The sequence below is a fragment of the Centroberyx gerrardi genome, chromosome 12 (assembly GCF_048128805.1).
Source record: "Centroberyx gerrardi isolate f3 chromosome 12, fCenGer3.hap1.cur.20231027, whole genome shotgun sequence".
Classification (NCBI taxonomy): domain Eukaryota; kingdom Metazoa; phylum Chordata; class Actinopteri; order Beryciformes; family Berycidae; genus Centroberyx; species Centroberyx gerrardi.
The window spans coordinates 10719448-10747436 of NC_136008.1; the positions used below are offsets into that span (position 1 = coordinate 10719448).

The window sequence follows — 27989 nt, forward strand, 5'->3', positions numbered from 1 at the left end:
ATTTACACATCAGCATATCAATCCAGAATAACCAGCTGCAGTGAAGGCATATAAGAATATAAATTAACCCAACGAATTTGATATAGAGAGTAAATATCTATGCTTTATCAAAATGTGTCAAACATAAAACATAAAGTCTTTTTTTTTTTTTTTCACATGAAGGGGATAAATACTTAACTCTGGTAAAATGTAATGGCATGAGATTTTTGACGGTCACAGCACCAACTGGAATTCAATGATGTGGAAAAAAACATCATCAAAACAAAAGTTTTTTTGCGATAAAAACAAACTATTCAGAGTGGTAGCTCTCTCCTATTTTAGCTATTTACAAACTCCTCCAGGCCCACCGTCAATGCCTCATACATTTTTGAATAAAAGTATTTCAGAATTTTGTTCATTTCCGCATCGTGCACAGCTATCATTCTATTGCTCTGGCTACATCCACTTTGTCATCTTTCTCCCTCTGTGCCTCTTACTGGTCAACATCAAATATTTATTGCTTCTTTATTCTTTTACAAGCTCAGCACTCCTATCTCACAGCCACTTCCCCACTCCTCCATTCGGGTTATTTCCACTCACAGGTGAATAGGGACCGTTTAGGGACTCTCTTTCACACGCCCCTCTCTGATGATTTCTCTTCTTCATCGGTCCCAACTTTTTTTTCCCCGTCCTTTTGTAGCTTTTAACAGTAACACCTTGCTTTCCACATCCCACTCTCTCATTTTTTCTGTACTCTGTATTGTCATTCCGTCCGTAGCCTTCACTCCTTCTCTCATCTCTCTCTCTGTCCCGTCCTTCTCTCTGTCTCATGCCTTCGTTCCCCGCCCTCCTCCCCCGCCGCCCTGCATGCTGAAATACTCGGTGAAGGAGGGGAGCCGGGGCGGCACCGGGGGGGAGTGTGTGGCCAGGCGGGGGGGTATGGGAGGCGGGGGCGGGGGCAGCGTTGATGTCAAGTCGGCGGCGGTGGTGATGATCTTTTGCTCGCTGTTCCTCGGCACCTCTTGTCCTTTCCGGGACACCGTCTCATCCACCGTCTTTACCGGGTCCTGGAGGGAGGAGGAGGGAGGAGGTCAACTTCAACTTTATTATCCCAAAGGGGAATTAGGTCATCAGGTCTCTCTTGCAAAATAAGTTTTAAATCTCAATAAGACTTTACCTGGTTAAATTAAAAAAAAACAAAAAAAAAAAACTGAACATTGATCACAAGATACATATGCAGACAACATCACATATCCACAGCACATTAAGAACATAAACAACATCAGAAACATTCAGTCATGATTCATAATTCATGGCTGGAAGCTCAGTGGTTCTACTCAGTTTGACCTGGTCTAGTCCTCGGGATTGAAGACATGGAAATGCGTTGCCCTGGTTTGAAGACGAGCAGAAAGGGGAAACCTTGCAGACACTCCCTCAGTATCAGCATATCACATTTTGACAGCTTCCTCTCTCTCAAGCTCACTAACTCTGCGAAGATGAAAGACGTCAGACTAGATTACGTTTACCGGCTTCCCTGACCTGCAGGCTAACGTCCAGATCGATTACTATACGCTCCACAAACTATCTAACTTGATCCTATATCAGTGTCTACAGTATATTCTTTACATTGTCTATATATTCACATACCGAGTGAACAAAATATTAGAAACACATTCCTACTACCGAGTTGCACTCTGTTTAACACAATCCACATCTCAGTTGTCCCAGTGCTTAAGGATAATAATAGGCTTTTTTGTAAGCTTGTGCCAATTGCCTGGGTCAACCCTCTTCTTTACATTATTCCTGCTGGTGTCTGCACACAGTCAGCATAGTTGAGGATATCTGGGCTTGTTTTCTGCCATTCATTCTTGTACAGTATGAAAAACATCTTCCACAGACTTGGAAATTGCCCGAGCTAGATAATCCATCACAGTAAACATGAAGCCTTAATTTGGTTTTGTCAAAGTTTCTGTTTTATTGTTAATTCATTATGCCAGAGTGAGCGAGTGTTTTCATATCAGCGGCACATTACGTTACGCTCTGCTTACTGTCAATCACCTGACACCCACAGAAAGAAATGGAAGCGTCTGCCAGGAAATAATCCTTCCCAAACGTGTCGCCTTACAAACTTTGTTGTCACATCCGTGTCTTCTTCTCATTTGGGGTGTCTTTGTTTAGCCGGGGCAGCATTCAGTTTCAAGCTAGGTTTGACACAGTTTGCATTTCAAAAACTACAAAAAAACACAGACAGAGGTACATGGACTATAACTTATAAATGACACCAGTATTCTCCTTTAAGCCGTCTCCTCCCTCCATCTACATCACCCTTTCATGACTGATGTGCATTTAATAGGTGGAATCAATAAGGGATTATAATAGCCTTCACTTGAATTCATCTAATCAGTCAATTTCATGAATAGAGCAGTTGGCCCTTCATATTTTCTAGACTGCTGTGGCTTTGACTCTTACAGTCTAATAACTTCAAGGCAGGGTGTCAACCATGCACCCAAAAGCATGTACACCATAAAATTAGACTCACTGATTGGATGGAGAAGAGTTCAGTGAAGTTGGGTTGAGAGTCGCCCAGGAAGGAGCTGTTTCCATAAGCATGATGGGGGAAGCTCTCGCCCCCCGCATCCCCCTTTGGACTGGACAGCAGGATCCCGATCTGGGACGTCCGAACATGGTACGGGAAATTCTTATTGGCTGCCGAAGGCCGTGTGATAATCTATGAGATAAAAAAAAAAAAAGAATTCCCAATGATTTTTACATACTGAATTCAAATCTCAGCTATATGTGTAAATGTAAAGCTAATACATAGCCAGAGCATATGAGGTCTGAGGGAAAGTGGGAATTGCAATACACACACTGAGTGAGAATATAATAGGAAAGTTACATGAGCAGTAAGTAAAGAAATGTGTCCAAGGTGAAGAAGAGCTGGATAATGGTATGTGGGGGAGACAATCAGCACAAGGGAGTTATGGCTCAAGGATAATCAATAATGTAAGACATAATGAATAATGTGGACTGTGTGTATGCGTGCAAGGGTTTGTGTGTGTGTGTGTGTGTGTGTGTGTGTGTGTGTGTGTGCGCGGTACGAACAAGGAACACAATGTGAGCGTAGAGGTGGATGCCGAGCTGGATGCCGTTGACGATCTTTTCCCGGGCCCATCGAGGAATTCCAAAGTTGGCGATCAGAGCCATGACTGGCACTGCGAAAAACCTGAGGAAGACGAGAGAAGCAGGTAGATGAATAATAAAGAAAACGCATATAATGAGAGGACAAGAACACAGTTTGATGGTAAGCGAGAGAGAGAGAGAGAGAGAGGGGGGAAAAAAAGAGTGGAAGCAAAGGCACAGAGAAAGATAAAGATGGGAGGAGAAGAGACACAGATAATGAGGCGGGAGATGGCGGTTGTAATGAGAGGGAGAAATACAGAGATAATATTAGTCCCTGTAATCTACCCTTCATTTCAAGCTGACGCATTTGCTATTATACACAGCCGGCGTAGAGCAGAGAAGCTGAGCAGTGCGCAGAAGGGGTTTTGCTCATCGTTGTGTGTGAAAAGGAAATATTTTCAAGTACAGAGCATTGAAGCATAGTTATCTTACGTACATATTATGGCAGTATAAATTATTCTAATAGAAGAGACCTTGAGCAGCTGAATAAAAATAGATGCTTTACTGTAGCGATCAATCACTCAAGGACTATTATCTACAGTGAGAGTGGAGCAGGGAGGAGGAGCAGGGCTGGCGGAAGGGTAGTGTGAAATAAATAACAATTTTTAAGTCCAGACCGTTAAAGCATCAACTATCTTATGCACATTTTTTATAGGGCAGCATAAATTATTCAAATCAAAGAGAGCTCAAACAGACAAACATGGATTTTTCTACGCGTCTCTCGCTCAGGTGCTAGAGCTGAAACGATTAGTCGATTAATCAATTAGTCGATCGACAGAATATTAATCGATTCGTTTTAGTCATTTATCATTTATTAAGTAAAAATACCAAACATTTGTTGGTTACAACTTCACAAATGCTAAGATTTGATACTTTTTGCAGTTTCATGTCATTATAAAATGAATACTTTGGGTTTTTTTGGCAGACTAAGTAAGTAATTTTAAGAATCACTTTGGGCTCTGGTAACTTGTGAAGGGGATTTGTCATCATTTTTGACATTTTATACACTAAATGATTAATCGAATAATCAAAAAATAATCACTAGATTAATCAATAATGAAAATAATGGTTAGCTGCAGCCCTATCAGGTGTTAGGATTATCAACAGCAGAGCAGAGAAGCTGAGCGGCTCTCACCATAGTGTGTATGTGGTGAAGAAGGGGATGTAGAAGGGCTGTTTCTCTGGATAGTGTTTCAGTGAGACCAGGACGGCGTAGCAGAACCACACGTAGGCCAGCAGCTGCAGGCCCATCAGTCCGTAGCCTGCGGGACTGTCGTAGGCATACAGCACCTCACCTGGGTCAAAGAACTGGCACAGACACAGAGATGCACCATGGGATATTCTCACAAAACTATGACATGGATACACACACGTGCCTGTATTGAAAAAGTTAAATGCAATGGTTGAATTCTTACACTCCAAGTAGTTAAGAAGGACTGATTGGAGAGTCTGTGCCCTAATTACTAAGATGGACTCGCTTGTGGTTCAGCTGATGTGCCATGACCCAGCAAAAGCCCAGTTTGTAACACGCTCTGTGTGTATGTGTGACATTGACACTTCTCCTAAACTGGGTCATTGGCATTTGTTTGTGTGTGTGTGTGCGGACAGTAGATTACGTTTCACAGTCCAGGGACTGGATAGCAGTGGACATACAGGGTTACCTTTGCTCCAAATCTACGTTATACATAGCTCCAACAGCTCGGCATGGAGCGTTTTGGGCTCCAGAACCTGTGAGATTCCCAACTGCAGAGCCAATTTTCAATTCATAATACACCAGCTCCATTTCATTTCCAATTGTAACCTAGTTTGGCTTATTTTTAGTAGGAGCTCCCCGGAGTTTTGAGCTCTTTAATAGCAGGGACCATGTAAGAGGGCAGCGGCAGATAAATTGCACTGCTTCAGCTCCACATATGGTAGTGTGAGAGATGGCTATAGGCTCTGGTGTTAAATATAGCATTGATAGTTCCCCTGCATTATTCCAAGTGCATCATTACCACGCTGGATCCAATGACTGTAATTCTCCGCTCCAAAGCGAAGCGTTGTTACGTCTTACTGCGCCGAAGCCATTGCAATGAATATGCAGAAATGTATGTAACTATTACACTCCTGAAGTGTGTTAATAATTCATAGGCGCTCATGCTGAACACCAGCCAATGATATCTATGTTCTCCCCCCCTTCTCATAGATGCATAGTATAAAGAGAGTGAAGATGTGAGAAGATGGTAATTTTAGCGACGTGGGAAACTGTAAGCCTTGTTACATCTGAGTCCATTTCAAACACTGGCGAGTATTGCAGATGTGTTGTGGCGTTCAGCAAGCCACTGGGATACAGATCTGCTCACAATACACTTCACAACCAATCTGTCTTTCCACTTCCTGGAAATCCAAAAGAGTCACTGATCTCACTTCTGTTATCTCAGGTCTAATCAAAGAGAATACAAAAGGGAGACAGTTAACAGGAATTTTAAGCGTTGCGAACCTTTGAAGTTCTGCTCGTAGTTTGGAAATGCATGGCTGCTCCTGTAAGGTTCCATAATCTATAACTCATCAATGAATTTGAATAATTTCCTCCATCCACTTGATGCATATTCATGATTAGCATATATCTCTGTCTGATGACTGACTTGACAGAAAAAGCAATCACAGCCCACATTGGCCTGTGGGCCCAACCTAGTCATGAATAGTTATGAGAGTATTACAAGAGCCAAAGAGACTCATAATATCATGCAGATATTTTCTGCATCCCCACCAAGCACTGACAAGTCTGAAATGGGCGTAAATCTAATGTTGCGTTCACGTCATATCGGATGAAGCGGAAGAACAGGATGACATCTCGCTGCTACAACTTGGAAGATGTTTTACTTGGAACACCCACATCCGAAATATTTATTATTTAGGAATTTAAAATCAAGCATAAACCAACTGCAGCAGATATTGCTCGCTTTTCGTTAGTAGGGTTGATTGTATTAGTGTGAATATAACAGATCATTTTGAGTTTTAGTACCTCGGGCTGCCGACATCAGTGGATTTCCTGCCATGTTTACTGCCTGTGTTGACACACTTCCGCAATTTGTGATGCCAAATTGGAGATATTGGAGTCTACAAACAATTCCCACATGTCCTACTTTGTAAGTATGACTAACAGTTTTTCCCAGTCGGCAGCTCATATTTTCGCTAAATCCGATATGACGTGAATTCCGGCATAATTCCTGCCCATCTGTGTGTTTGTTGGGACAGGGAAGAGAGGGTTGAGTATTGAGCATGGTGCAGTGTGGGTAATGTAGTGTGTGGTGCCGTACCTCCGCCTCGTAGATGAAGAGGATGACATAGGTGATAGTGTAGACTGTCATGTAGATGCTCAACTTAACTGACCCACTGTGACTGATCCTCGCCCTGACACACACACACACACACACACACACACACACATAGAGGATTAGAGGTCACACATAAGTAAGAGGAAGACAGGAAACAAACACAGACACATGCTTACAGACACACACATATACGGAGGGATGCTGGAACACGTGCACACACACACACACACACGCACACACACACACATTTGCTTCTTTACACTCCAGCACAGACAGCTGTTCAACACCACACGCCAGAGAGAGCATGTCATCGCTGTTGGGTGAAAACTTCATATCTCCAAAATGTCAACTTATCAGTAACTAAGAAAAACAGTGAGTTTATCCAATGAGGTTTTGAAAGGGCTTCATACATTTTCTCAACCCATAGAGGAGCATGTCATCCTTCAATTGACGTGAAAACACAAAAAAACCCACCAAAATTGGAGTTACAAGGTTTCCACACGACAACAGCAATATGGGTGTCACTCCTATCAAATCCCCCACATGCTACACATCAGTCCACACAGTTTCAGTGTCAGGTGCTCATCCACAGCATAACAGCCACCAAACTGACTGATTTTTTTTGACTGACATCTAACATTGTCATCTCAGGAGACAGTGTTATGACTATGACAGCTAGGCCTGACACTGAGAGACAAAGGCGATACACACACACACACACACGCGCGAACACACAGGCTGGTACTATATAGACACGTTAGCATATTCACACACACACACAGACATAGGCACACACACGCAAGTCGCAAACCCGCACCTAGTGACAGTGAAACCTTTCCCCAACAATATGAGCATCAGAAGGAACACCAAGAAACTGACGGAGAACAGTAATTTCCCTGGAGAGAGACAGAGAGATGGAGAGAGAGAAAGAGAGAGAGAGAGAGGGAGAGAAAGACAGAGGGGTAATTAGGTTGTGGTTTCTGAATCTGTAATATCATAAGGGAAGATGAAATCAGGTCACAACACACACACACACACACACACAATGCCTGTGCCCTTCACACCAGCTACCACACTTCTTCAGCCCACACGCATCCATCATCGTCCACTCACTCATTCTGCGCTGGCAGTGAGTGATTTTCCAGTGCAGAGACAGTGTCAGTCAGTCAGTCAGTGGCCAGCGGTGTGGGATATGGGAGAGGAACTCACCCAGTATTTTCAGACTGCCGTTGCCAACTCCATCTCTAGCATACAGGCCCCAGTAGATACAATGGAACAACAGGCTGAGCACTGCCAAGTGGAAAAGATGGAGGGAGGAGAGAGATGAGAAAATAAGAGAGGGAGAAGGAGGGAGAGGAGAGAAGGACAAGAAAGCGGGGGGTGGGGGGGGGGTTGGAGAAGAGGATGGGATGGAGAAAATGAGAAGGAGAAGAGGAGAGAAGGAAGAAGAGAGTGGGACATAATAGGTAGGAGAGAAGGAAGTGAGAGAAGGGGGGGAAAGAAGAAGAAGAAGAAGAAGGTTTGGCGAGGGGAAAAGGGAGACCAGGGTAGATAACAAGGAGGCAGACGGAGCAGAAGGGGAGAGAAAGGCGGCAGACGAGAGAAAGCGAAGAAACAGAGTAGAGAGGAGAGAAGAAAGAGCGAGAGAGGGAGGCGGAGGAGACGGCTTGGGAGAAGTGGGAGGAGAGGGAGAAAGGGAATGGAGAGGGGCAGGAGAACCGAGAAGGGATAAGCAAGCGAGGGAGGCAGGATAGTGGATAGTGCGAGATAAGGAGGAGGAGAGAAAGGAGCCGAGCGGGGGATGAGAGAGGGGGGAGGAGAATTCGTCAGAAACAGCACGCTCCACTGAACACTGTAGCGAAGCACCGCTGTTTGCAATAGTTCCTATTCAGAGGCTAATAAGGGTGATAATATCTCCGCTCTGAAGTAGGGATTAAGGTATGAGATGCTCCAGCCGTCTGAAAGGCTCATTGAGAGTGTGTGTGGGATGTGAGCTGGTGTGCATCCACTCATATCTGTGTGTGTGTGTGTGTGTGTGTGTGTATGGATGTGTGTGTGTGTGTGTGTGTGTGTGTCCGTGCACAATAGAAGTTATAGCTCTCACCCTCCACACCTGCCGCTGTCATAAACATTTTGTAGGTTGTGTGAAGAAGCTGTCTTCCCTTCAGATTGTCTATGGGGGGGAAAAAAACAAGAATGAGATAGAGGTGTGTGTGCGTGTGTGTGTGTGTGTGTGTGTGTGTGTGTGTGTGTGTGTGTGGAGGGGTAGAGATAAAAAGGATGTAGATATGGTAACAGATGGCGAAGGAGAGCGAGAGAGGTACAGAGAGTGAGAGACAGAGAGAAGGGAGAAGAAAAGAAGGGAGAGGGCCAGATAGATGGGGAGAGCTCCCATTAGTATGCATCTATCTTGCAACACCCGTCTCTAGATGAGCGCATATACATCTTCTCTGTTCTCTCCCTTCCCTAATCTCTGAGGAAATATTTTTAATGCTTATTTAAGTAGGCAATTTGGCTAAGAAAACATTATTATAAAGAGCAGTGGCCTCAGGGAGTATTTAAGGAGAAAGGAAGGGTCATAAACACATACAGTACACACTCACTGCTGCCCTGTACAACCAGAGGCTTGGGCAGCTGAGTCACTGGATCCTTTAACCATATGGGATCTAGTGGCTTCCTCAAAGGTACTCTGAATGTGGTTGTTAAAGGAACATTTCACCCCAAAATTAAAATTCTGTCATTATCTACCCCCATGTCAGTGAAAACTCGAGCCTTCTCCCAAACTAGTGAACAGAGTCTAGTTTAAGTCTAGTCTAAAAAGAGCATAAAATGACATTAAACATATCTAATCAAAATACCTAAATGTATCTTGTTATGTCATGTTATTCTAGGTAGAGAAAACGCTAACTTCTTCTTCTTGTGTGGTATAACAACCGAAGCAAGGAAATGGGCTGGTCCTGTTTAAAACTCGCCAGCCAATAGAGAGCTTGCTGTGGTAGTATGCACCGCCCCCAACCTCCTCTACTGGATGGCAAGTTGTAAACATGATCAGCCCATTTCCTTGTTTTGGAAAGAAAGACAATTACCAAAAACGCTGCATAATGAGGTAAATATAGGCCTTCTGGACTTTTTTTAATCGTTTGGCTACAAAACACTTGGCGTTACGCTGCAGGAGTTGCTTAGAGAAACTTGATGGTCATTTTATGGCCTTTTTTAGTACTCTAAGCAACCAGACTCCATTCACTTCACTTCAAATTTGGGAGAAGGCTGAGATAGAGCTGCAGGGGCTAACTCGCTGTGTGTTTGATGCTCGTACAAATTTCAGTGGAGTTTCCGCATCAACATGGGGTGAGCAGATAATGACAGAATTTTCATTTTGGGGTGAAATGTTCCTTTAAGCGAAGGGGGGCACTTCCCCTCCCCATTTGTTCCCAGCTGCTCCAGGTATTTGAACTGTGTCATGTCACAAGCTCGCTTCTCTAACCATTAGGCTACTGCTACTCTCTCCATTCAACCATTCACCTGTACATAAAGCCCAACCCTTCTCTCCCCATCCTCTCCCTTCTACTAGTGTGTTGTTCATGCTCTGCTCTGACAAACTCCCGGTCCCAGGAGAAAGTAGGCGCGCGCTCCACCTTTACTTATCTGAGGAAACACGAGAACTTACTCATATCCCATCACGAAAACGTGTAGACTTTATATTACATCTGGCAAAAAGGCACTTAATAACAACTGCAGTGCACTATGAAAGGCAAGAAGAATTGGTCTGCTCATGGAAAAACAGAGAGAGAGGGAGATAGAGAGAGAGTTGAAGATATGTAGTTGAGAGATAAGTGGAAAGAGAGAGAGAGTACTTACAGGCGAAGTAGCAGGAGAGGAGGAACACCATGGAGAAGATGACCAGGAACGTGATGTCCGTCTCCAAAATTCCTGGGAGGAAGGGACGGAGGGATGGAGGGAGGAGGGAGGGGGGGAGACAGATGGAGAAATGGAGAGAGGGAGGGGAAAGGAGAGGCGAAGGAACGAGAGAGAGGGAGGAATGAAAGCGAGAAAGTAAAGGAGTCGAAGTGGTGAAGAGAACATGAGGGTGAAGGAGAGAGGGGAATATAGAGAAAAGGGGGCGAGGGAAGGGGGAAAAGAGGGATGAAAAATGGAGAGAGGCAGGAACGTGACAAGGATATTGGATTAGTTGAGATACAGAGAGAGAGAGAGAGAGAGAGAGAGAGAGAGAGGGAGAGAGAACATGGTTGGAGATGTAGGAATAATTCATTTAGAGACACGGCCACTTCGGTCTCTTCTCCTCCTTTTCATCCCTTCCTCTCAGTTCATCTATCATCATTAATTCATTCAGCCGTCCCTTCATTATTGTAATTTGTTCAGTTCAGTGTGCTTTATTGGCCGTGCTAAGTGGTGTTGGCTTGTGCCATCAGCCATTCATTCCATAATCTCTCTCTTTCTGTCTAATCGCTCTTACCGAACTCATCCGCAGAGAAATGCTGCGTCCAGAAAGACTGGCCATTGGTCAGTTTCATCTCGTACTCCAGCTGCAAGCCATCGCCCTGCGAGAGAGAGAATAAGACAGAGAGGGAGAGAGAGGGAGAGGGAGGGAAAGAGAGAGAGAGAGAGAGAGAGGGGTGATCAGGTGAGAGAGAAAATGCACTTTTTCTTACACTGTGAAGAGCTTTATGATCTGCACGAAACATACATATTATGCTTGAAACTACACTGGGCAATTTCGCATGTTGATGGCCCTGAATGGCAGTGAGCGGAAATCTAAGGACTTCATTACCCAGAAACCATCTAACATGATGTCACTAAACTGCACACAGCACGCTCATGTTTACCAGCCCAGCCGGTCTGTGCTTGCTTTACACAGAGGGACACTTTGGGATGAGCGAGGCAGAAGATCTAATGTTGGCGAGTCCAGCTTTCTCTGGATGGAGCGCTCGCTGGCTGCAATTTAGGAGACAGGTTTTTTTTTTATTTCGATGAATCACCTCCTGTGTGTGTAGATTTTCCACCAATGTCCGTTCCTTACACCAGAATTTAATGTGGGCAAATAGAGTGAATCTGCGGCATCTGAATTATTCTCTGCCACAGCCCCACGTTGTGTTTTAAGCTGATAAGATGGGTCTATTTTTAAATAAAAATCGTGCCTGATGCAGCTTTAAATTCAAACAAAAAGAACCCAGATTCTGCTCCCAGTCTCTCCCCTGTTAAGAGAGGAGGAAAACATCCAAATCCTCCTTAGGGAGGGACACACTGTTGGTTTAGCTGCTGTAGCTGTGTTATTGTGCCATAGCCAGATCTCCCAGCTGGCCTGGAAGCGCCTTGGGATCCCCCAGGTGTCTGGAGGAAGCTGCTGGGGAAAAGAACATCCAGGCAGCTCTGCTTGCCCTGTTGCCACTGTGAACCTGAACCGGATAAGTGGGAAGAAAATGGATGGATGGATGGATGGATGGATAGATGATGGACAGATAGATGGATGGATGGATGATGGACGTAGCCAGAGGGACAGTGACAGAGTTGCTAACACAGAATATTCTTGTTTTTATCAGTAATAACTGTGATAAAATATCCAATTCAACTACCGCACAGTATTTATTTGTATGGTTTTGATATAATTGTTCTATGTTGCATTGTTATGAGAGAGGACATAGAGAGAGAGTACAGGAGTAAAGTAGCAGGAAAGTTGGAATCCCATGGGGAAAATGAACAAGCATGTACAGCAAACCACTTTTGAAATGTTGTTAATTTTCGGCAGTCATGCAAATAAATAGTGTTGAATTGAATTGAGGGAGGGAGGGAGCGGAGAACAAGAGAGAGAGGAGAGAGATAGGTTGACAATCAGAGCACAAAGAGCTCATTTCACAGACAGAAGTTCAAAGCCGATGGAGTTTGGGCTTGTTGCGGTGGAGCGAGGGAAAGAGAGAAAAAAGACTTTGATTTCATTTGGCAGCCTGAGACTCCATCTCACTCCCTCTATCAAAAAGGGCGAGAAGCATAGAGCGTGCACTGCCACAAAATCAATACAGACACAAAGAGCAAAGAGACAGAGATAAAGAGAGCGATAGATGTAGAGAGGGAGAAAGTTAAAAAAAACAGGTAGAGAAGGCCACAATAAAGAAAGAGCAGCAAATGCAAAGAGGGGAAAAGAAAAATGCGCAGGGGAGAAGGAAAGAGTAGGTGAGGAAAACTGTGGAACACCAAAGCAGTGATTCTCAATCTGTGGGTCGGACAGGAGGCAGCAGGATGGTTTTGGGGGGTCGCCATGCGGTTTAAGGAGTGTGAAACATTTTTGATTTACAAATAATATACAAATATACAAGTAGAATCTCACTGTTATGAACCTTACTCCGTGTTCACACTGTGAGCAACATGATCCATAAATCACTGGAAGTCCATTTCATTTCCTATAGAGCTGAGCAACCAGGGAAACTTGGTCAAAGTTTATCAGCTGCTTTCCATGGTCATCAGCCATCAACAGCCAATCAGACTTCTGTGCTTCCTTGCTTCCCTACAAAGGTGATTTCGTTTCATGAAAATTAGTTCCGCCTGGCAAGTGCAAAATAGATGAGAAGTTGATTACAGCCATTCAAACCTTTCCAGTTCTCTACAACTTTTATTTGAGAGACTACAGGAATAAACGAGAACAGTTGCATCCATCGTTGGGGTCGATGGTAAGCTCTGAAGTAATGTTACTGAGGTTTGTTTTTATTTTCAATTAACGCTGATCAATGATCTAATTATCACTTCCTAGCAAGCCATGTTAACTCATCAAAACGATGTAACGCTATGAAAGCCAATAGCAAAGCAGTGAACAATACAAGATTTTGCCTGTTGTTGTGTGAACACACGGTTAGACATCCAAAGTGAACAGTTAACCAAATACGTATAATAACCAAAATTAGAAAATTGGAATTTGACTGGGAAAAAAAATGGAATTTCACAGAGGATGCTTGAATTTAAAGTTGTTTTAAAATGCTAAATTAGTGTGTAAAGTACTATTTATACATGGGCATCCATGCTTCATATGAAGAAAAAAATGTAAGAGTGCAAATTTATTGTATTTCAGTTACTCTGACAATTAATTTGTCTGAACAACCTTCATCCTGGCTGCCAGAGGTCCACTTCCAAATGCTCTGCTCTGTAATTTCCTTTTTTTCTGAGAAAATAATGATTATTTGCAGCCTCAAGACTTCCTCCAATAATTAATTGAGTGAAATTGCCTGGAAATGTTACATAAAAATCATTTTGTGCATGCGAGTCCACATCTAGGGGTTGATGGTGGACATCCTTTGGTTTTAAGGGTTTATGAGCCGAAAAAGGTTTAGACCAACTTCAGCACAGGCAGAGACTGAATGACAGGTATAATATGAGAGGAGAGCTGAATAATTGAGAAATAGGAAAAAAACAGGGGAAAATATGTAGAAGCAGATAAAAGTGAGGGAGCAAGAATGCAAGGAATGAGCGAGAGGCAAAGAAGAGATGAGACCGGTGAGACAGTAAAATGAAGCGATGGGATGAGAAGAGGGAGGAAAAAGATAAGTAGAGACATAGACTGACAGAGAGGAGAGGCAGAACGAAGAATAAAAGAGATATGAAATGGCACGGAGAGCGTCGCAGCGTGGTAAAAGAGAGTTGAAAGAGAGCGAGACGTGGCGAATGATTGTGAGCGACAGAGGTAGGAAACAGAGAGGGAGAGAGAGAGAGGTGTGAACGTGAATGGGAAGCGAGGCGGCGAGCGGCGAGAGACGAGGGGCGGAAATTGGCTGCGGGGCGCGGCGTGCATATGTCCCCGGGAGTGGAGACGGGCCTTTATACTCGAGTCCAACAGCATTAGGCAGCGTGTCTGTCAGCGGACGCTGGCGTGACACTAAACCACTCACTGCGGGAAGCATCCGTTCTAATCACATCCCTCTTCACCGGCTCTCTCAACCAACAGCACAAACACAAACACGCAAAACTCATATGCACGGACATGAGCACACACACACACACACACACACACACATACACACATATGCAGGCCTGCACACACACAGGGAACTGTGAACAAGAGCATAAACTGATAGGCAGCAGGCAGACACACATACATACAAAATCAGTCACTTATTCACTCTTTCACTCTTTCTCTCACTCTGTTTCACACACACAAACATCCCACACATAGAAAAACAAACTAGACACACACACACACACACACATGCACACACACATGCACACACACAAGCAGGCCTGCACACACACATGGAACCGTGAACGAGAGCATAAACTGATAGGCAGGCAGACACACATACATACAAAATCAGTCACTTATTCACTCATTCACTCTTTCTCTCACTCTGTCTCACACACACAAACATCCCACACACAGAAAGACAAACGAGACACACACACACACACACACACACACACACACACATGCAGGCCTGCACACACACATGGAACCGTAAACAAGAGCATAACACTGATAGGCAGGCAGACACATAGTGATGTCCACATACACACACATATGCTAAATCAGTCACTCATTCACTCTTTCTCTCTCTGTTTCACACAAACAAACATAGGAACAGCCCACACACAGAATAACAAACTATACACACACACACACACACACACACACACACACATCTCTTCCCGGGTTTCTGTCCTTGAGTGGAGCTCAGGGTGTAGGAGGATGTATCATCGCGGAGCAGAGCTATCATTACACGGAGCTCATGATGCCTGCACCGAGCGCCCCGGTCTGAACACACATCAACAAACAGCACATCGCAGCTGTTCTACTGCTCTTTTTCCTCCTGGCATATCATTAACACAACACACAGTCCCATTATAAAACAACACAATGCTTAAAAGTCCCCAGGGCGAACTAATCAATAGGCTACAGTGGAGCCGCTGTAAGACATGTATGGGACAGTTGGAGCAGGAATTAAAGCAGGATATAGAGGTGTTATGAGACACATTGTTGCACACAGTGATAAGGCGCCTGGAGGTGTCCAGAGGGAGTCAGAGACTGATGCACAGATAGAGGATGAGCTAACATATCATGGGTTTAGTGCAACTGGAAGGCTCCTGTTCGGCTCTATCTGATGGTCAGAGGAGCACAGTTGTAATCGTACACAAAATTAAAACAAAGGGGGAAATCCAAAAGACTTAAATGTCCAAGACTCAAACCCTAGATTGCATTTGGTGTGAGAAATGTGTAGCTGCACATTTTTCTGCTATCTATCTATCTATCTATCTATCTATCTATCTATCTATCTATCTATCTATCTATCTATCTATCTATCTATTTATCTATCTATCATCTATCTATCTATCTATCTATCTATCTATCTATCTATCCATCTATTTATCTATCTATCATCTATCTATCTATCTATCCATCCATCTATCTATCTCTCTATATTCATCCATCCATCCATCTATCCATCTATCTATCCATCCATCCAACCATCTATCTATCTATCTATCTATCCATCTATCCATCCATCTATCTATCTCTCTATATCTATCTATCTATCTATCTATCTATCTACCCATCCATCCATCCATCCATCCATCTATCTATCTCTCTATATCCATCTATCTATCCATCTATCTATCTGTCTATCTATCTATATCCATCCATCCATCAATCTATCGACCTATCTATCTATCTATTTATCTATCTATTAGGGTTGGACAAATAAATCTGGGATCGATAGGTAAAATTCCTATTCTTTTGCCAATCTAGATTACTTTTATCTTTGGTAATTTAAAATGTAGCCTAGTGCAAGATGCTCAAATGCGGAAGCAAACGCAGAGACAAAAATTATGCTCAAGCTGATTTAAAATTTATTGAGAGCCAGCACAAAAGATAGCCTGGAAACACCCGACATTTCGCAGAGCCTTCCTCAGGGTGTGCTCACACTTGTTCATCAGTTTTATTTTCTTGACTGCGAGGACTTAGACTATAATTTAAAAATGTAAAAAAAAAACACCCCGTCTTTGTGCATTTAATAATTTCAATCAATCTATCTAACACCTATGCATGAGTCACCGCTAATCAATGACGGATGATGATGATGACGACGCGTGTCTGCGTGCAATTCGAAATATGGGCATGTCTGAGAATAAAAGAGAGCGAAAAACAGAGGGAGAGAGTATGTGCGTGTGTTTGCGTGTGCGGTCGGCGAGTCTGTTTGTGTGGGAGTGGTGTGCGTCGCCAAGGAAACCGTCTGGTGTGCGAGCGAGAGGGGGGGGGGGGGAGGGAGAGTGAGCGGGGGGGGCGGGGGGGGGGTTACCGGGGGTCGGAGGTCAGTGCTTACCCCACACTTGCTGAGAGCGATGTACCACCATCTCTCCCTCACCGAGCGGAAACTACGACCGCCCACGCAGCTCAGAACCTCCTCATTCCCGTCTCCCTCCACCTGAGAGAGAGAGACAGAGAGAGAGACAGAGAGAGAGAGAGAGACAGAGAGAGAGAGAGAGATAGAGGGAGGGAGAGGACGCTGTTATGCAAAAACACCAAGAGATTTACCTCAGAGACACATTGAATTATCACAACAGAGTGGAAGCTTGAGATATCGAGCTACTAACACATTTCACACCCCAATATAGCCTAAAATGTGGCGACAAGAACCACTAACAGCCACAACAATAGAGTCAAGCTGGCAATCACACCTCCTAATGTGATAAACAAACATGTTGTGTCGCCCATTGAAAAGTGAAAAAAGAAGCCAAAAAAAGAAATAAATAAATAAAAAAAACAAGTGTTAAGAAAAAACTTTTGGACCCATCCAGGCTGACTGGAATGTATAATCAGCGGTAGAACTGAGTGAATCAGTAAAACAGCCGTTTTGGGATTCACATTACAGGAGGCAAGCACATACTCCAGACCATTAGTTCTCTCTCTCTCTCACTCTCTCTTGCTCTGTGTGTGTGTGTGTGTGTGTGTGTGTGTGTGTGTGTGTTTACCTCTTTTGCATAGGCTACCCCTGCACCTCTTTTGCATAACAAAGGCATATACAATGGGAAGATAAAAATGAGATAACTGTCTGATAATAAAAATGAATAATGTGATACCCTGTAAATCCCTGTAGGAAAATTCTCTTTTTACCCCTCAACCACACACACACACCCACACACACAACACACCACAGCGAGGTCAGAGGTCAGGTTCAGCAACAGTACAGCACTGCCAGAGCTGGTTGGGATTCAGCGGACACTTCGGCAGGATGGATGCTTGCCGACATGAGGGCTTGAACCCAGGTCCTTCAGTGTGTATGTGTGTGTATATGTGTGCGTGTGTGTGTGTGTGTGTGTGTGTGTGTGTGTGTGTGTGTGTGTGTGTGCGTGCTTACCACACAGCCTGACCAGGTGTAGCGTGTGGTGAGGTTGATGACCTGGTTGTTCTCGGGCCTCAGCACCGCCTCCTTCTGGTAACAGTTCTAAAGGGGAAAGCAGATGCAGTTGAAACAAAAGCGACATCACAGCATCATATACTGTATATTCCTTAGATGAATAAACACTTTACCATTAAAGGAAAATTCACACTGTTTTATCATGAATCTGTGATGTTCAGTGCACTCCAGGAGTTTTGTTGTCGTCTACTTCTACTTCAATTAGTGATTTCCTACATTTCCCAGAATGCCTTTCAACAAACTCCAGAGAACATGCCTGAACTTGCTCCATTCAGCGGTGGGTTAAATGTGTAGGTGTAGGATGTAGCAAGCGATAGTGATAGCAATAGTAAAAACAAGAAAGAGAGAGTTTTTCCAGGCGAGAAAAAGCGTGAGTCATGCTGCTCACTCGTGTCTTGTGGCTGCATTGCATTCTGGTCTATTGAGGCTACTGTCAGAGGAGAAACTGGTCTCTCTGCCTCTTCTACGATGGATTTCTCCCTGTATGATTGCTGAACGTCAAGCCCCGGCTCTTTGATACTGAGGGACTGACACCAAAACCTGACGAGCTGAAAGTTTTTCTGCTATCAAACTCCACTGAAGCTGCGCTGAAAATATCTCAGCATCATTTCACATCATCTACATTTTGCCACAGAAAGAAAAATACACCACCAAACAAAAACATGGGCTCAGAAATGCAAGGTACATCACCGGTAGCTCTTTTTTTTTATCAGTTAACAGCATTTTAGGGTGGATCATTTTTCCTTTAAGTAGGATATTACGCTACATAATGCTTGATAACCCTGATAACCGCTCTTCCCTTTCCTCTAACATCCAAGCAGGTTTCTACTTAGGCGCTTAACCTAGTTTAATAGCACAAGGGATAGTTACATCAGATCCTGTGTGCTGATAGAATAATACACTGGTTAAGCACAGCCGACTGGGGGTGAGGAGGATAGCAAGGGTCTGTCTAGAATAAATGGCCCCATTATACATTTTTTATTGGTTGTAAAAGCAATTTAATGTCGATTTCATAGACTGATGGCATGTTATATCAAAGTGACAGCTGATCGTGTTGCATACAGGAGAATACCGCACAGTTTAAGTATTCATGTATGTTATTTCTATAGTCTAGGGACAGGCCAGGTGATATATATGAACATAAATACTGTAACTCTCCCAAAGCCAAAAAACCTCTGACTTAAAATGATGATATCAGCAAGATATTACATTTGCACTGCATGGACAGCGGATGGGAGTCTGATTTTGTGAGTTTCTATGCACAAATCTTCCCGGCTGTTTTCACAGTCACCAACTTTTCCATGTCATTGCCTACGAAGCAGCTTCAGTTCACAAGTTCAAAGTCGTAAGTCTCTGGTGTCTCACTCTGTTTGTGTTCACAGATATGGATTGCATCGTCCTAGATATGTGCAGGTATTATCAATAATATATTTACCGCTCTCGGGTGAAATCCCTGTATCTCCAAAATACAAACTTTTCAGGAACTAGGGAAAGCAGCGTTATTTTTAGCCTGGCCACCGTGTACTTTAGAGTTTATCCAACGGGTTTTGAAAAGGTTTCATTAGCACCAAGGGTCATAGAATTTCCTCAACCCATAGAGGAGTGTGTGATCTTTCAGTTGAAGTTAAAACATGAAAATCAACAAAACTGGAGATTCTTACATGACAACAGTGACAATTTGAATTCTAAAATTGGGTGTTATTTCCCTTTAATACAGGCTTTCCACAAAACACAATGCAGAGGGTGTCAGTATCTCACCTTTTCGGGCCTCTTGTACACAGCTGGCCACTGAGAGCTGTCATCAAAGTAGAGCAATATGTTCTGACAGCACCGAGACTGCGCAGGACGGAGACAAGGAGAGATAGAGGGAGAGAGAGAGAGAGAGAGAGAGATAGAGAGAGAGAGATAGAGGTTAGGAGAAAGGTAGGGGTGGGATGCGCAGAGAAGAGAACAGAGAGGAGGGGGAGACGAGGCGGGGAGAACGAGTGAGAGGGTGTGAGATTTATACGACAAAAAACAGTTTCCAAAGTCCGCAGGCTAAAAGAGTAAAAGAAAGGCATTGGCAAAAGGGGGCAGGGCGGAAGAACGAAACAGACGGAGAGAAGGATAGAGAGAAGGAGAGCAAAAGGAGGAGAGGAAAGGAAAAGAGGACAAGGTATATGCGGAGTATCGCAGGAATAGCCGGAGGAAGGAAGAGAGAAGCAGAGAGGAGAAAAAGAGCGATAGCATCAATTTAGAGGAGGGAGGAGGAAGGAAAGAGAGAAAGAGAGAGGCAGTTGGTGAGTAGAGCGGAAGAGAGAGTGAAGTAAAGAAAGAAAGGATGGTGAAAGAAGAAATGTAAAACATTGATGTTGCCAGTGATAGAAGAAAGTGTAGTGCAGTGCAGTGGCTGGTACAGAGGAACAAGGGAGCAATTCAGTATATGGGAAGGCAGACTGTGGCAATTTGGCTTTGGCAATTTGGAAAATGAAAAGAAATAGATAAATGAAAACAAACACAAGCATGCACGGAGGTACACACACACACACACACACACACACACACGCACACGCACACGCACACATGAACACAAAAATGAGTCATCCTACCTTTGGATAGCGGAACCGGAAGTCCAGACGTCCGAAGTCGGTGAGAAAGCAGAAGCGAGTGAGGAAAACCCAATCCTGGAGTTAAGAAAGAGAGAAGAGAGGAAAGAGAAGGAGCGGGAAAAGGAAGGAGAGGTGAGAAGGAAAGGAGAGAAGGTAAAAAAAAAACCATTAACATCAGTGGAAAAGCAAGGGGGAGGTAGGTAAGCAGGGGAGGGCAAAAAAAAAAGGTTCAAAAATGGAGAAGGAGAAGGTATGTGTGAGTATATAGAGGTTATAAATGTGGGAGAGAAAAGGGAGGAGGTGGGGGAGGGAGGAGAGGAGAGAGAAGACATACAGAAAATAAAAAAAAAGTGGAGAGGGCATAAACGGGTGCAATAAAGAAGGGAAAGGGAGGAGAAGGAGAGGGGGGAGAGGAGAACAGGAGGAAAGGGCGAAGGGACAGAAGGGCCAGACTTCTAGAAAAGGTATAGGAGAGGGCATGGGGTGAGGGGATTGTAAAAAAAGACAAAGAAAAAAAAGGGATGGGGTGGAAGAGAAAAAGGGGGAAAGATGGAAGGGAGGGAGGTAGAGTCAAGAGGGTAAACTTCCTGAAAGGGTATAAGCAGAGGGCATGAAGGGGGTTGCTCAGCGCATTAATAAGGGAGAGGGGTTGAGAAGAAAAATAGAGACTATCCATTCTTAATATTATTCAGCCATAAACTTGGCAGCATGAGACCAGATAATAGTGCTGATGGTGTACTTCACTGGGCTTACATAAGGCACTGCAGCATCGGCAACGGCGGATCAGTCAGCGGCGGTCTATATATATTCTATACAGCTGTGGGCAGACGCACAGATATGGATCATAGTGCTGAACACAGCACTAACACCACATCACTTATATGGTATTTACACACAATTCTTTACTGTATGTAGAGAGCGGCCCGGGCTGCGCGGGGAGCTGAACCAACCCAACAGAGGGAGTCAGAGGGAGTTTCAATTCAAAAAAAGTGACACTTTTTCTTGTAAAATGATTAAAACAAATGAAAGTACTTAGAAAAAAAGATGATGTTCTTGGCATTTTTGCTTTATTTTAATAGATTATAGCTGAGAGAGACCCAGGCTGGATTCAAACCCAGGACAATGCAGGTTCATGGTATATGCCTTAGCCACCAGGATGTCCCATAATGGTACTTTTTAAATGATAGTAGGTAACTTAAATCCTTGGTTGAGAAAATTATGAAAAATGACAAGGCTGGACCGTCTATATTGTAGAAATATTGAGGAATTCACTTCAGGTAATATATTTTTTTTCTTAATTGGATAAATAGCAATTGGGCTCTTCAAATGTTGAAATAAGAAGATACAAAACATGGCCTCAAGTGCAATACACAGATTACGATGTTATTATCACTTGCACTCAGACAACACACAAGAAGCTGTTGCATATTTCGGCTTCTTCATGCACTCAAGCATAATTGCCCCGTACCTGATTAAAATTGGCCTTGGGGCTGCTGTTTTGGACTTTTGATCTTCAACAGACCAACAAACATTCATAAAAACTCCCCATGCGCCATTATACTGTAATTACTATTGCCCTGCGTTCTCTCTACATAAACAAGCTCAGTAATTTCTGTGCTGAGAAATAAAGTGCAACCGGAGCACTGTAGCATGCCCGGCGCTGCTGCCGCCATATATCACAGCAAACAAAACCGCAGCCATATTTCAGCCTCTGCCAGCCAGCTTCAGCCCTCGAGCCTCTGGGCCATAATTCATGGCAAACTCCAAAAGTCACTGAAGCCGGAGCCCCGCTCCCTCCTCCCCGCATTGTCCCGGGTGACGCTTACGGCTGTTACCATGACAACCGGGACAGCAGAGGGAAGCACTGACCCAGAGCCGGGTCCCCGGAGAGTGAGGAGGGAAGGGTGGTCCGGTTGGAATGGAGGGATGGAGGGAGGGGGCGGTATATATCATTTAACTGACCAGGGGTGGGACTGTGAAAGACCCCCTTGTTGGACTTAAATGCTAGGCACACACACACACACACACACACACACACACACACAGAATCACCCACAAGCACGTGTGCACACACTCTACAGTATGCATGGTTGGTCTCAAACAAACATGCATACCCACACATATGCACACACCGGTACACACACACACACGCACACACACACCCCACACCAAACGTCAATCCCCCCATTATTGTCATAGCAACCGCTGCATGCCTTACTTTGCAGCTGCCATAGAAACATCAAAAGGCCAAGCCGTTCATTCACAACACACACAAACACTTTTATTCTGTCTCGTCTCCGTGCGTCCGTCCTTCAAATTACCTACTCAATAACGCAGCGGTAGCACAGCTCTGCCTGAACAATTGTGTTCGGAGCAGATAATTAGTTAGAATTTCTTGCTATGAGCTCATTCTTTCTGCTTCCAACACACACAAACGCGCAGTCACACACACACGTCGGTATTACTACACCCATGAGGACGTTCCATTGATCACGAACGCTAACCAAAGTCGTTTTCTGATTCTATTATCGTTGTGAGAATGTCTGGACCTCATGGGAAGAGACAGCCACACACACACACACACATATAAATATATATATAAACACACACTGCAAATTTCTCTGCCTCAGACACTTGATGTCATTGTTCTAGTTAGCTGGAAGGCCGGACAGCTGAGCATAACAAGGTCAAGGCAGCATCAACAAGTCTGTGTGTTGCTAGATAGCTGTTAGGCCAATTCAGCACCGGGGCAAAGCTATTCCACCAATGTCAGAAAGTATCCCAGGCAGCCTCCAGTAAGCCCAGTATAGCCCAGCGTGTGTGTGTGTGTGTGTGTGTGTGTGTGTGTGTGTGTATGTGTGTCTGTCTGTCAGTGGAAAGCAGAGCAGAGGCTGAGCCACTGGAGAACAGAAACAGTGGATGAGGTGTCTACCTTAATCCCCTTTTAGTCCTCTTATTTCCCCATGGCCACTGCATTGTGATGCAGAGTCATTCAGCCACCTCTCCGTGTGTGCGCGTGCGTGTGTGTGCGTGTGTTTGTGCATGTCTGTGTGTGTGTGTGTGTGTGTGTGTGTGTGTGTACGTACAGCCCATTAATCAAGTGCTATGCCTTGATGCAGTATCCGGTCAATTCAGCATCTCCCCCTCCCTCTCTCTCTCTCTCTCTCTCTGTCGCTCTCTCACACTCTTTCCCCCTCTCTCTCTGTCCTTTCATCTCTGTAGCTTTCTGTCTTTTTCTCTGTCTCTCCAGATCCCTGTTTGCTTGCTAAGCCTCATTAACAATTAATTACCAATCAGCTAGTCAAGTCACCCCTGGACCGCTGGGCTTCTCAATGATTCATTAGTCAGGGTTACACAACGCCGCAACACATAAACACACGACACACACATAAACACACTCGGGCATCAAGCTCTGTCCCTCTCTGTGTCTTTCACATGAGCACACAAGCCTCGCAGGCATGCACATACACACACACACACACACACACAGATTCAAGCAAGCATGCACACATCCAGACTGTCCTTCTCACTCTCACACACAAACACACACACACACACACACACAGACACACACGGTATCTAATCACAATGTTCTCATAAAAAAAAGATGCAGAAAACTGATTGAGTTGTGGACTGGGAAATTCTAAACACAGGCTTCCCGGACTCAGCTGGACGTCACATTCAAGGACTTTTCCATGACTTTCTAGGTATTGTTTTGCGACTCAAAATTGGCATGTTTCAAGTTACATTAAGACATGACATTGGTCAATATCAGAAATTACAGAGGCCTAATTTTTTACTCATGATCTTGTCAAGTCAAAAAAATCCTGGTAAAATCATTACTTTTAAAACTGCTGTGATGTCAATGCAAATCTCCATCAGAGGGTTTTCCTCAGGATGTGAAGTGTTGATCCAGGGATGGTGAGAGGTCCAGAGAGCGTTGGCATACTGATAAATTTGGCTGCTATATTTTAATTAAAAAAAAATATAGCAGCACTTTTAAGACCATCCGTTCATTTTCAAAAACATTTAAGGCCTTATTTCGTTTTTCTCAATGGACTGTCAAGGTCCGTGGGAAGTCCGGGAACCCTCCCTGCCCCTACCAAGAGATATTTACAGATGCAACCACTCTTTCTATAGTACAAGTGTGCAGCACTGTTGCTCCACACCCCAAGAGGAATAGTTTAGAAAATCTAGAAAACCTTTAGAAAATCAGAAGGTCACAGGTTTGATACCTGTCACAGCCAGTGTGTGTCAAAGTGCAACGGAGCAAGATGCTGAACCCCAACCTGAGGTGATTCAAGGACTTTTTTCAACCTTCACGAATGCTGCTTTCCAGCAACTCATACAGTTCTGACACATGGGAGCTTCCCAGTGCAGCCTGAAATCATTCACTTTCCCTGCCCAGATTTTCCCAGCCGGATTCAAAATGGCGGCCGTCTTCTGACCTTAAGGCTACTACTGCCCGCTCCTCGAAGGGACGCTTTATCAGTCCTCCGGCCTGATCGTACTGCCTGACACCGCCAGCCACTGAGGCTAATTATATGCATCTACCAGCCGCAATAAAACTGTTAACCAGTCCGCCACACCAATGCCTGTCTTTAACTTTCCTTGTGTCTCTATTCAACCAGTAACTCCAGTCTTCCCAACAGATCCTATTCATCCTTCCCACTGTGGTAAATTATACTTGTAAATTTAGAGTTCTGCCTAAACTCTGCCCTCCCTTCTCCAGACCCTGATATAGCTGCTGCAGACATGGGATTTAAGTTAAGTATTTTGGTAGCACTGGGATTTATCCTTTGTGTGTGTGTGTGTGTGTGTGTGTGTGTGTATGAGTGTAAATCTGAGAGAGAGCGAGAAGGAGAAGGAGAGAGAGACAGAGACGGAGAGGAGGTGATGTGAGTTAGTGGGTGACCTTGGGGCAGCAATGCACAAGCAAGACTGATGATGTGTTTAACTGTATATACACACACACACACGCACACACACACAATATCAATATGTCAAGCCCTGTGTTACCTTGTGCCATTCAAACTGCTCTGTTGTTTTGCTTAGGTTGTCAAATAGTCCTTGACTGGCTCAGAGACGGATATTGAGAAAAACTGGCCGCAAGAATCTTCTTTAGCCCCACAGGGAAATGAGTGAAAGGCGTGAAATAAAGCATGCAACTCCAATTTATCTTCATTTATTTACCCATCTAATTTCTTCATTCTAATTTATCTATTCACAACTAACAATGCAGTATAGATGTGGATTTTATTTATTTATCTTAAGCCTCATTTATTTTAAGCCTTTATATAACAAGGCGGGTTGACTAAAACCATATTCTTATTTACCGCAGAGGACTGTGAGAGCAGATGCCAGGGGACGACGAGTTACACACACACACACACACACACACACTAACACTTGGAAGCTGCCCAGTTCAACCAAAGACTTTTAGCCCGCTGTCGGCCACTGAGCAGCTCCACTGAAGCAGGTGGGGATTCTGCGCTTTGTTCAAGGGCATTTCAACAGTAGTTAGTGATGGAGCAATGACTGCCTCTTGTTCAGTTTATCCATTCTGATCGTCCCAGTCAGTCTGGGGATTCAAACTCGTGACTTCAGTAGTATCTCCTTTTATGAAGCAGTTTCAAATTTACTGCAGACAGACTTAAGGGTATCCGAACACAAATAGTCAACAGGTTTTATAGGTCTGTTCAAAATGAAACTTTATTGACTCAAACCTCCTGGTGTCTGATACGTTCTATTCTTCGATTTTTGGGAGAGCCAAGCAAGGCGATATACTTGTTTCATTCAACACCTTCACATCCAAGGATTCACTTTGCCCGGAAGTATTTCAACCTTTTGTGGTACAATATTTTTAACCTTGATTTCTCAAAGGAAGGGTCTGGGTTTTCCTGAACGTGCATGCTCTTTTTCTCCACACCACCCTGCTTCACATTCATGCAGTGACATGCAGTCACACCTGGGAGCCGCTGAGTGCAGCCACAGTCTTCTGCTGCTGGCCACTGAGCAGCTCCACTGAGGAAACTATGGGTTAATTGCTTTGCTCAAACGTGCTCAGGTATATTGTTATGCTTATCTAATTTGATTCCAGCAATGATCCATGTTTCATATTTGTTAAACATTGACTTTCTTTATGTTTGAGCAAAAACTCCAGGCATACCTGAGCTCACTCCACAGAACACCAGTGGGAAATCAATAATATAGTCTCTTCCCTTGCATCATAGATGAATATTTTGATTTCTACAGCTTTAGATTTCTCTGTAGAAATTACCACAATAGACTTATTATGATGTTCTCTATTTGAACATACAAACACATTACCATAATGAGTGACTTGTGTTGCTTTAGGCTTATTTGAAAGTCTTGTTATAAAGGCTACTTAGGCTTGATGCATGGTTATAGATGGATGGTGGCCTACTACTCAGAGCAAAATGGAAGACCCATCCAACGTCTTTGCATTGTGAAGTACTGTTCCCCTGTACTGTACTTGATCCATAAACTGTTGAAAATATGAACCACAGAGGTGGAACACCAGGTGGTACAGTATGACAACCGGCCCATATCTGTCCATGACACAGTTATATTTTAACTCTCACAGACAGAGAGTCAGGGCAGGAAGACAGAGGCTGCTTTTGTCTGAAAACTGACAAAAGCCCTGACCGGGGTGGACTGATCCTAGTTGTTACAGGACCACTACAAAACAACCGCTGCGCGCCAGAAGACATCTGACGCACACCTGTAACGGCTCTCCCTATAATAAACCGGATTAATCTTGGCAATTTAAAGCATGTAAGAAAATCTAATGCAATAGGTTGGCTCTGGGTTAAAGATGAGGGTTACTACTGTAGGCTCGACAATCGTAGACTGGTTTGATGCTGGTCCTTAGAATAATGCCAAAAGACTATCCGGAATAATGAAGGTAAAATATACGCCGCATATGACACGCATACAGATGGCGCGCAATTGCAAGGCAGAATAGAGGTGAATGTGTTACATATAGCAACAACAAATAGATCCAAATACCCCAGGCAACTTAACAGGGGCTGGGCAATAAGATCTTCGTCTATCCGCTGAACAGTCCGCCACAGAGACACCTGCGTGCGGATACGCAGTCGGGTCCCTTTTCCACTAACAGTCTCAGTCTGAGGCGATGTCATTGTCACAAGTGATAAATTAGGGGAATAAAACAAAAACAGCCCTTACCTCCTTGGTGTTGACGATGCCTTTGACGTATTTCCCCAGAACTGAACCCACGCAGAGGACACTGGACAGCACGGCCAAGCACAAAAGTCTCTCACCATACCTAACCTCCATCTTTCTCTCTCCCCCGCTGTCGCTCGTCTGCTCTCCGGGCTCCCTTAAGCCTGTCTCTCTCCGGGAGCGCGCAGGAACCGACACGGCTCGGAGATGCAAGCAGAGAGGACGCGCGTTCTCGTGCCTTCGATGCATGTGGCCCCAACAGTTGAAGCCGGGCGGGAGCGCGCTTTGGACACGCGCCCCCGATA

At 44.2% G+C, this 27989-nt stretch overlaps 1 protein-coding gene across 1 annotated transcript; it reads right to left on the reverse strand.

The window, feature by feature from the left end:
- Positions 1 to 806: 806 nt before the first annotated feature.
- tmem145 (transmembrane protein 145) lies at positions 807 to 27798 on the reverse strand. The gene is made up of 15 exons (XM_071909181.1): positions 27688 to 27798; positions 20476 to 20550; positions 19646 to 19723; positions 17828 to 17914; positions 16793 to 16894; positions 10951 to 11035; positions 10335 to 10406; positions 8581 to 8649; positions 7686 to 7766; positions 7294 to 7372; positions 6459 to 6552; positions 4295 to 4467; positions 3082 to 3202; positions 2519 to 2707; positions 807 to 1046 (listed from the first exon to the last, which is right to left on the reverse strand). Exons 1-15 carry the CDS (start codon positions 27796 to 27798, stop codon positions 807 to 809), a joined length of 1656 nt encoding a protein of 551 aa, XP_071765282.1.
- Positions 27799 to 27989: the final 191 nt, after the last annotated feature.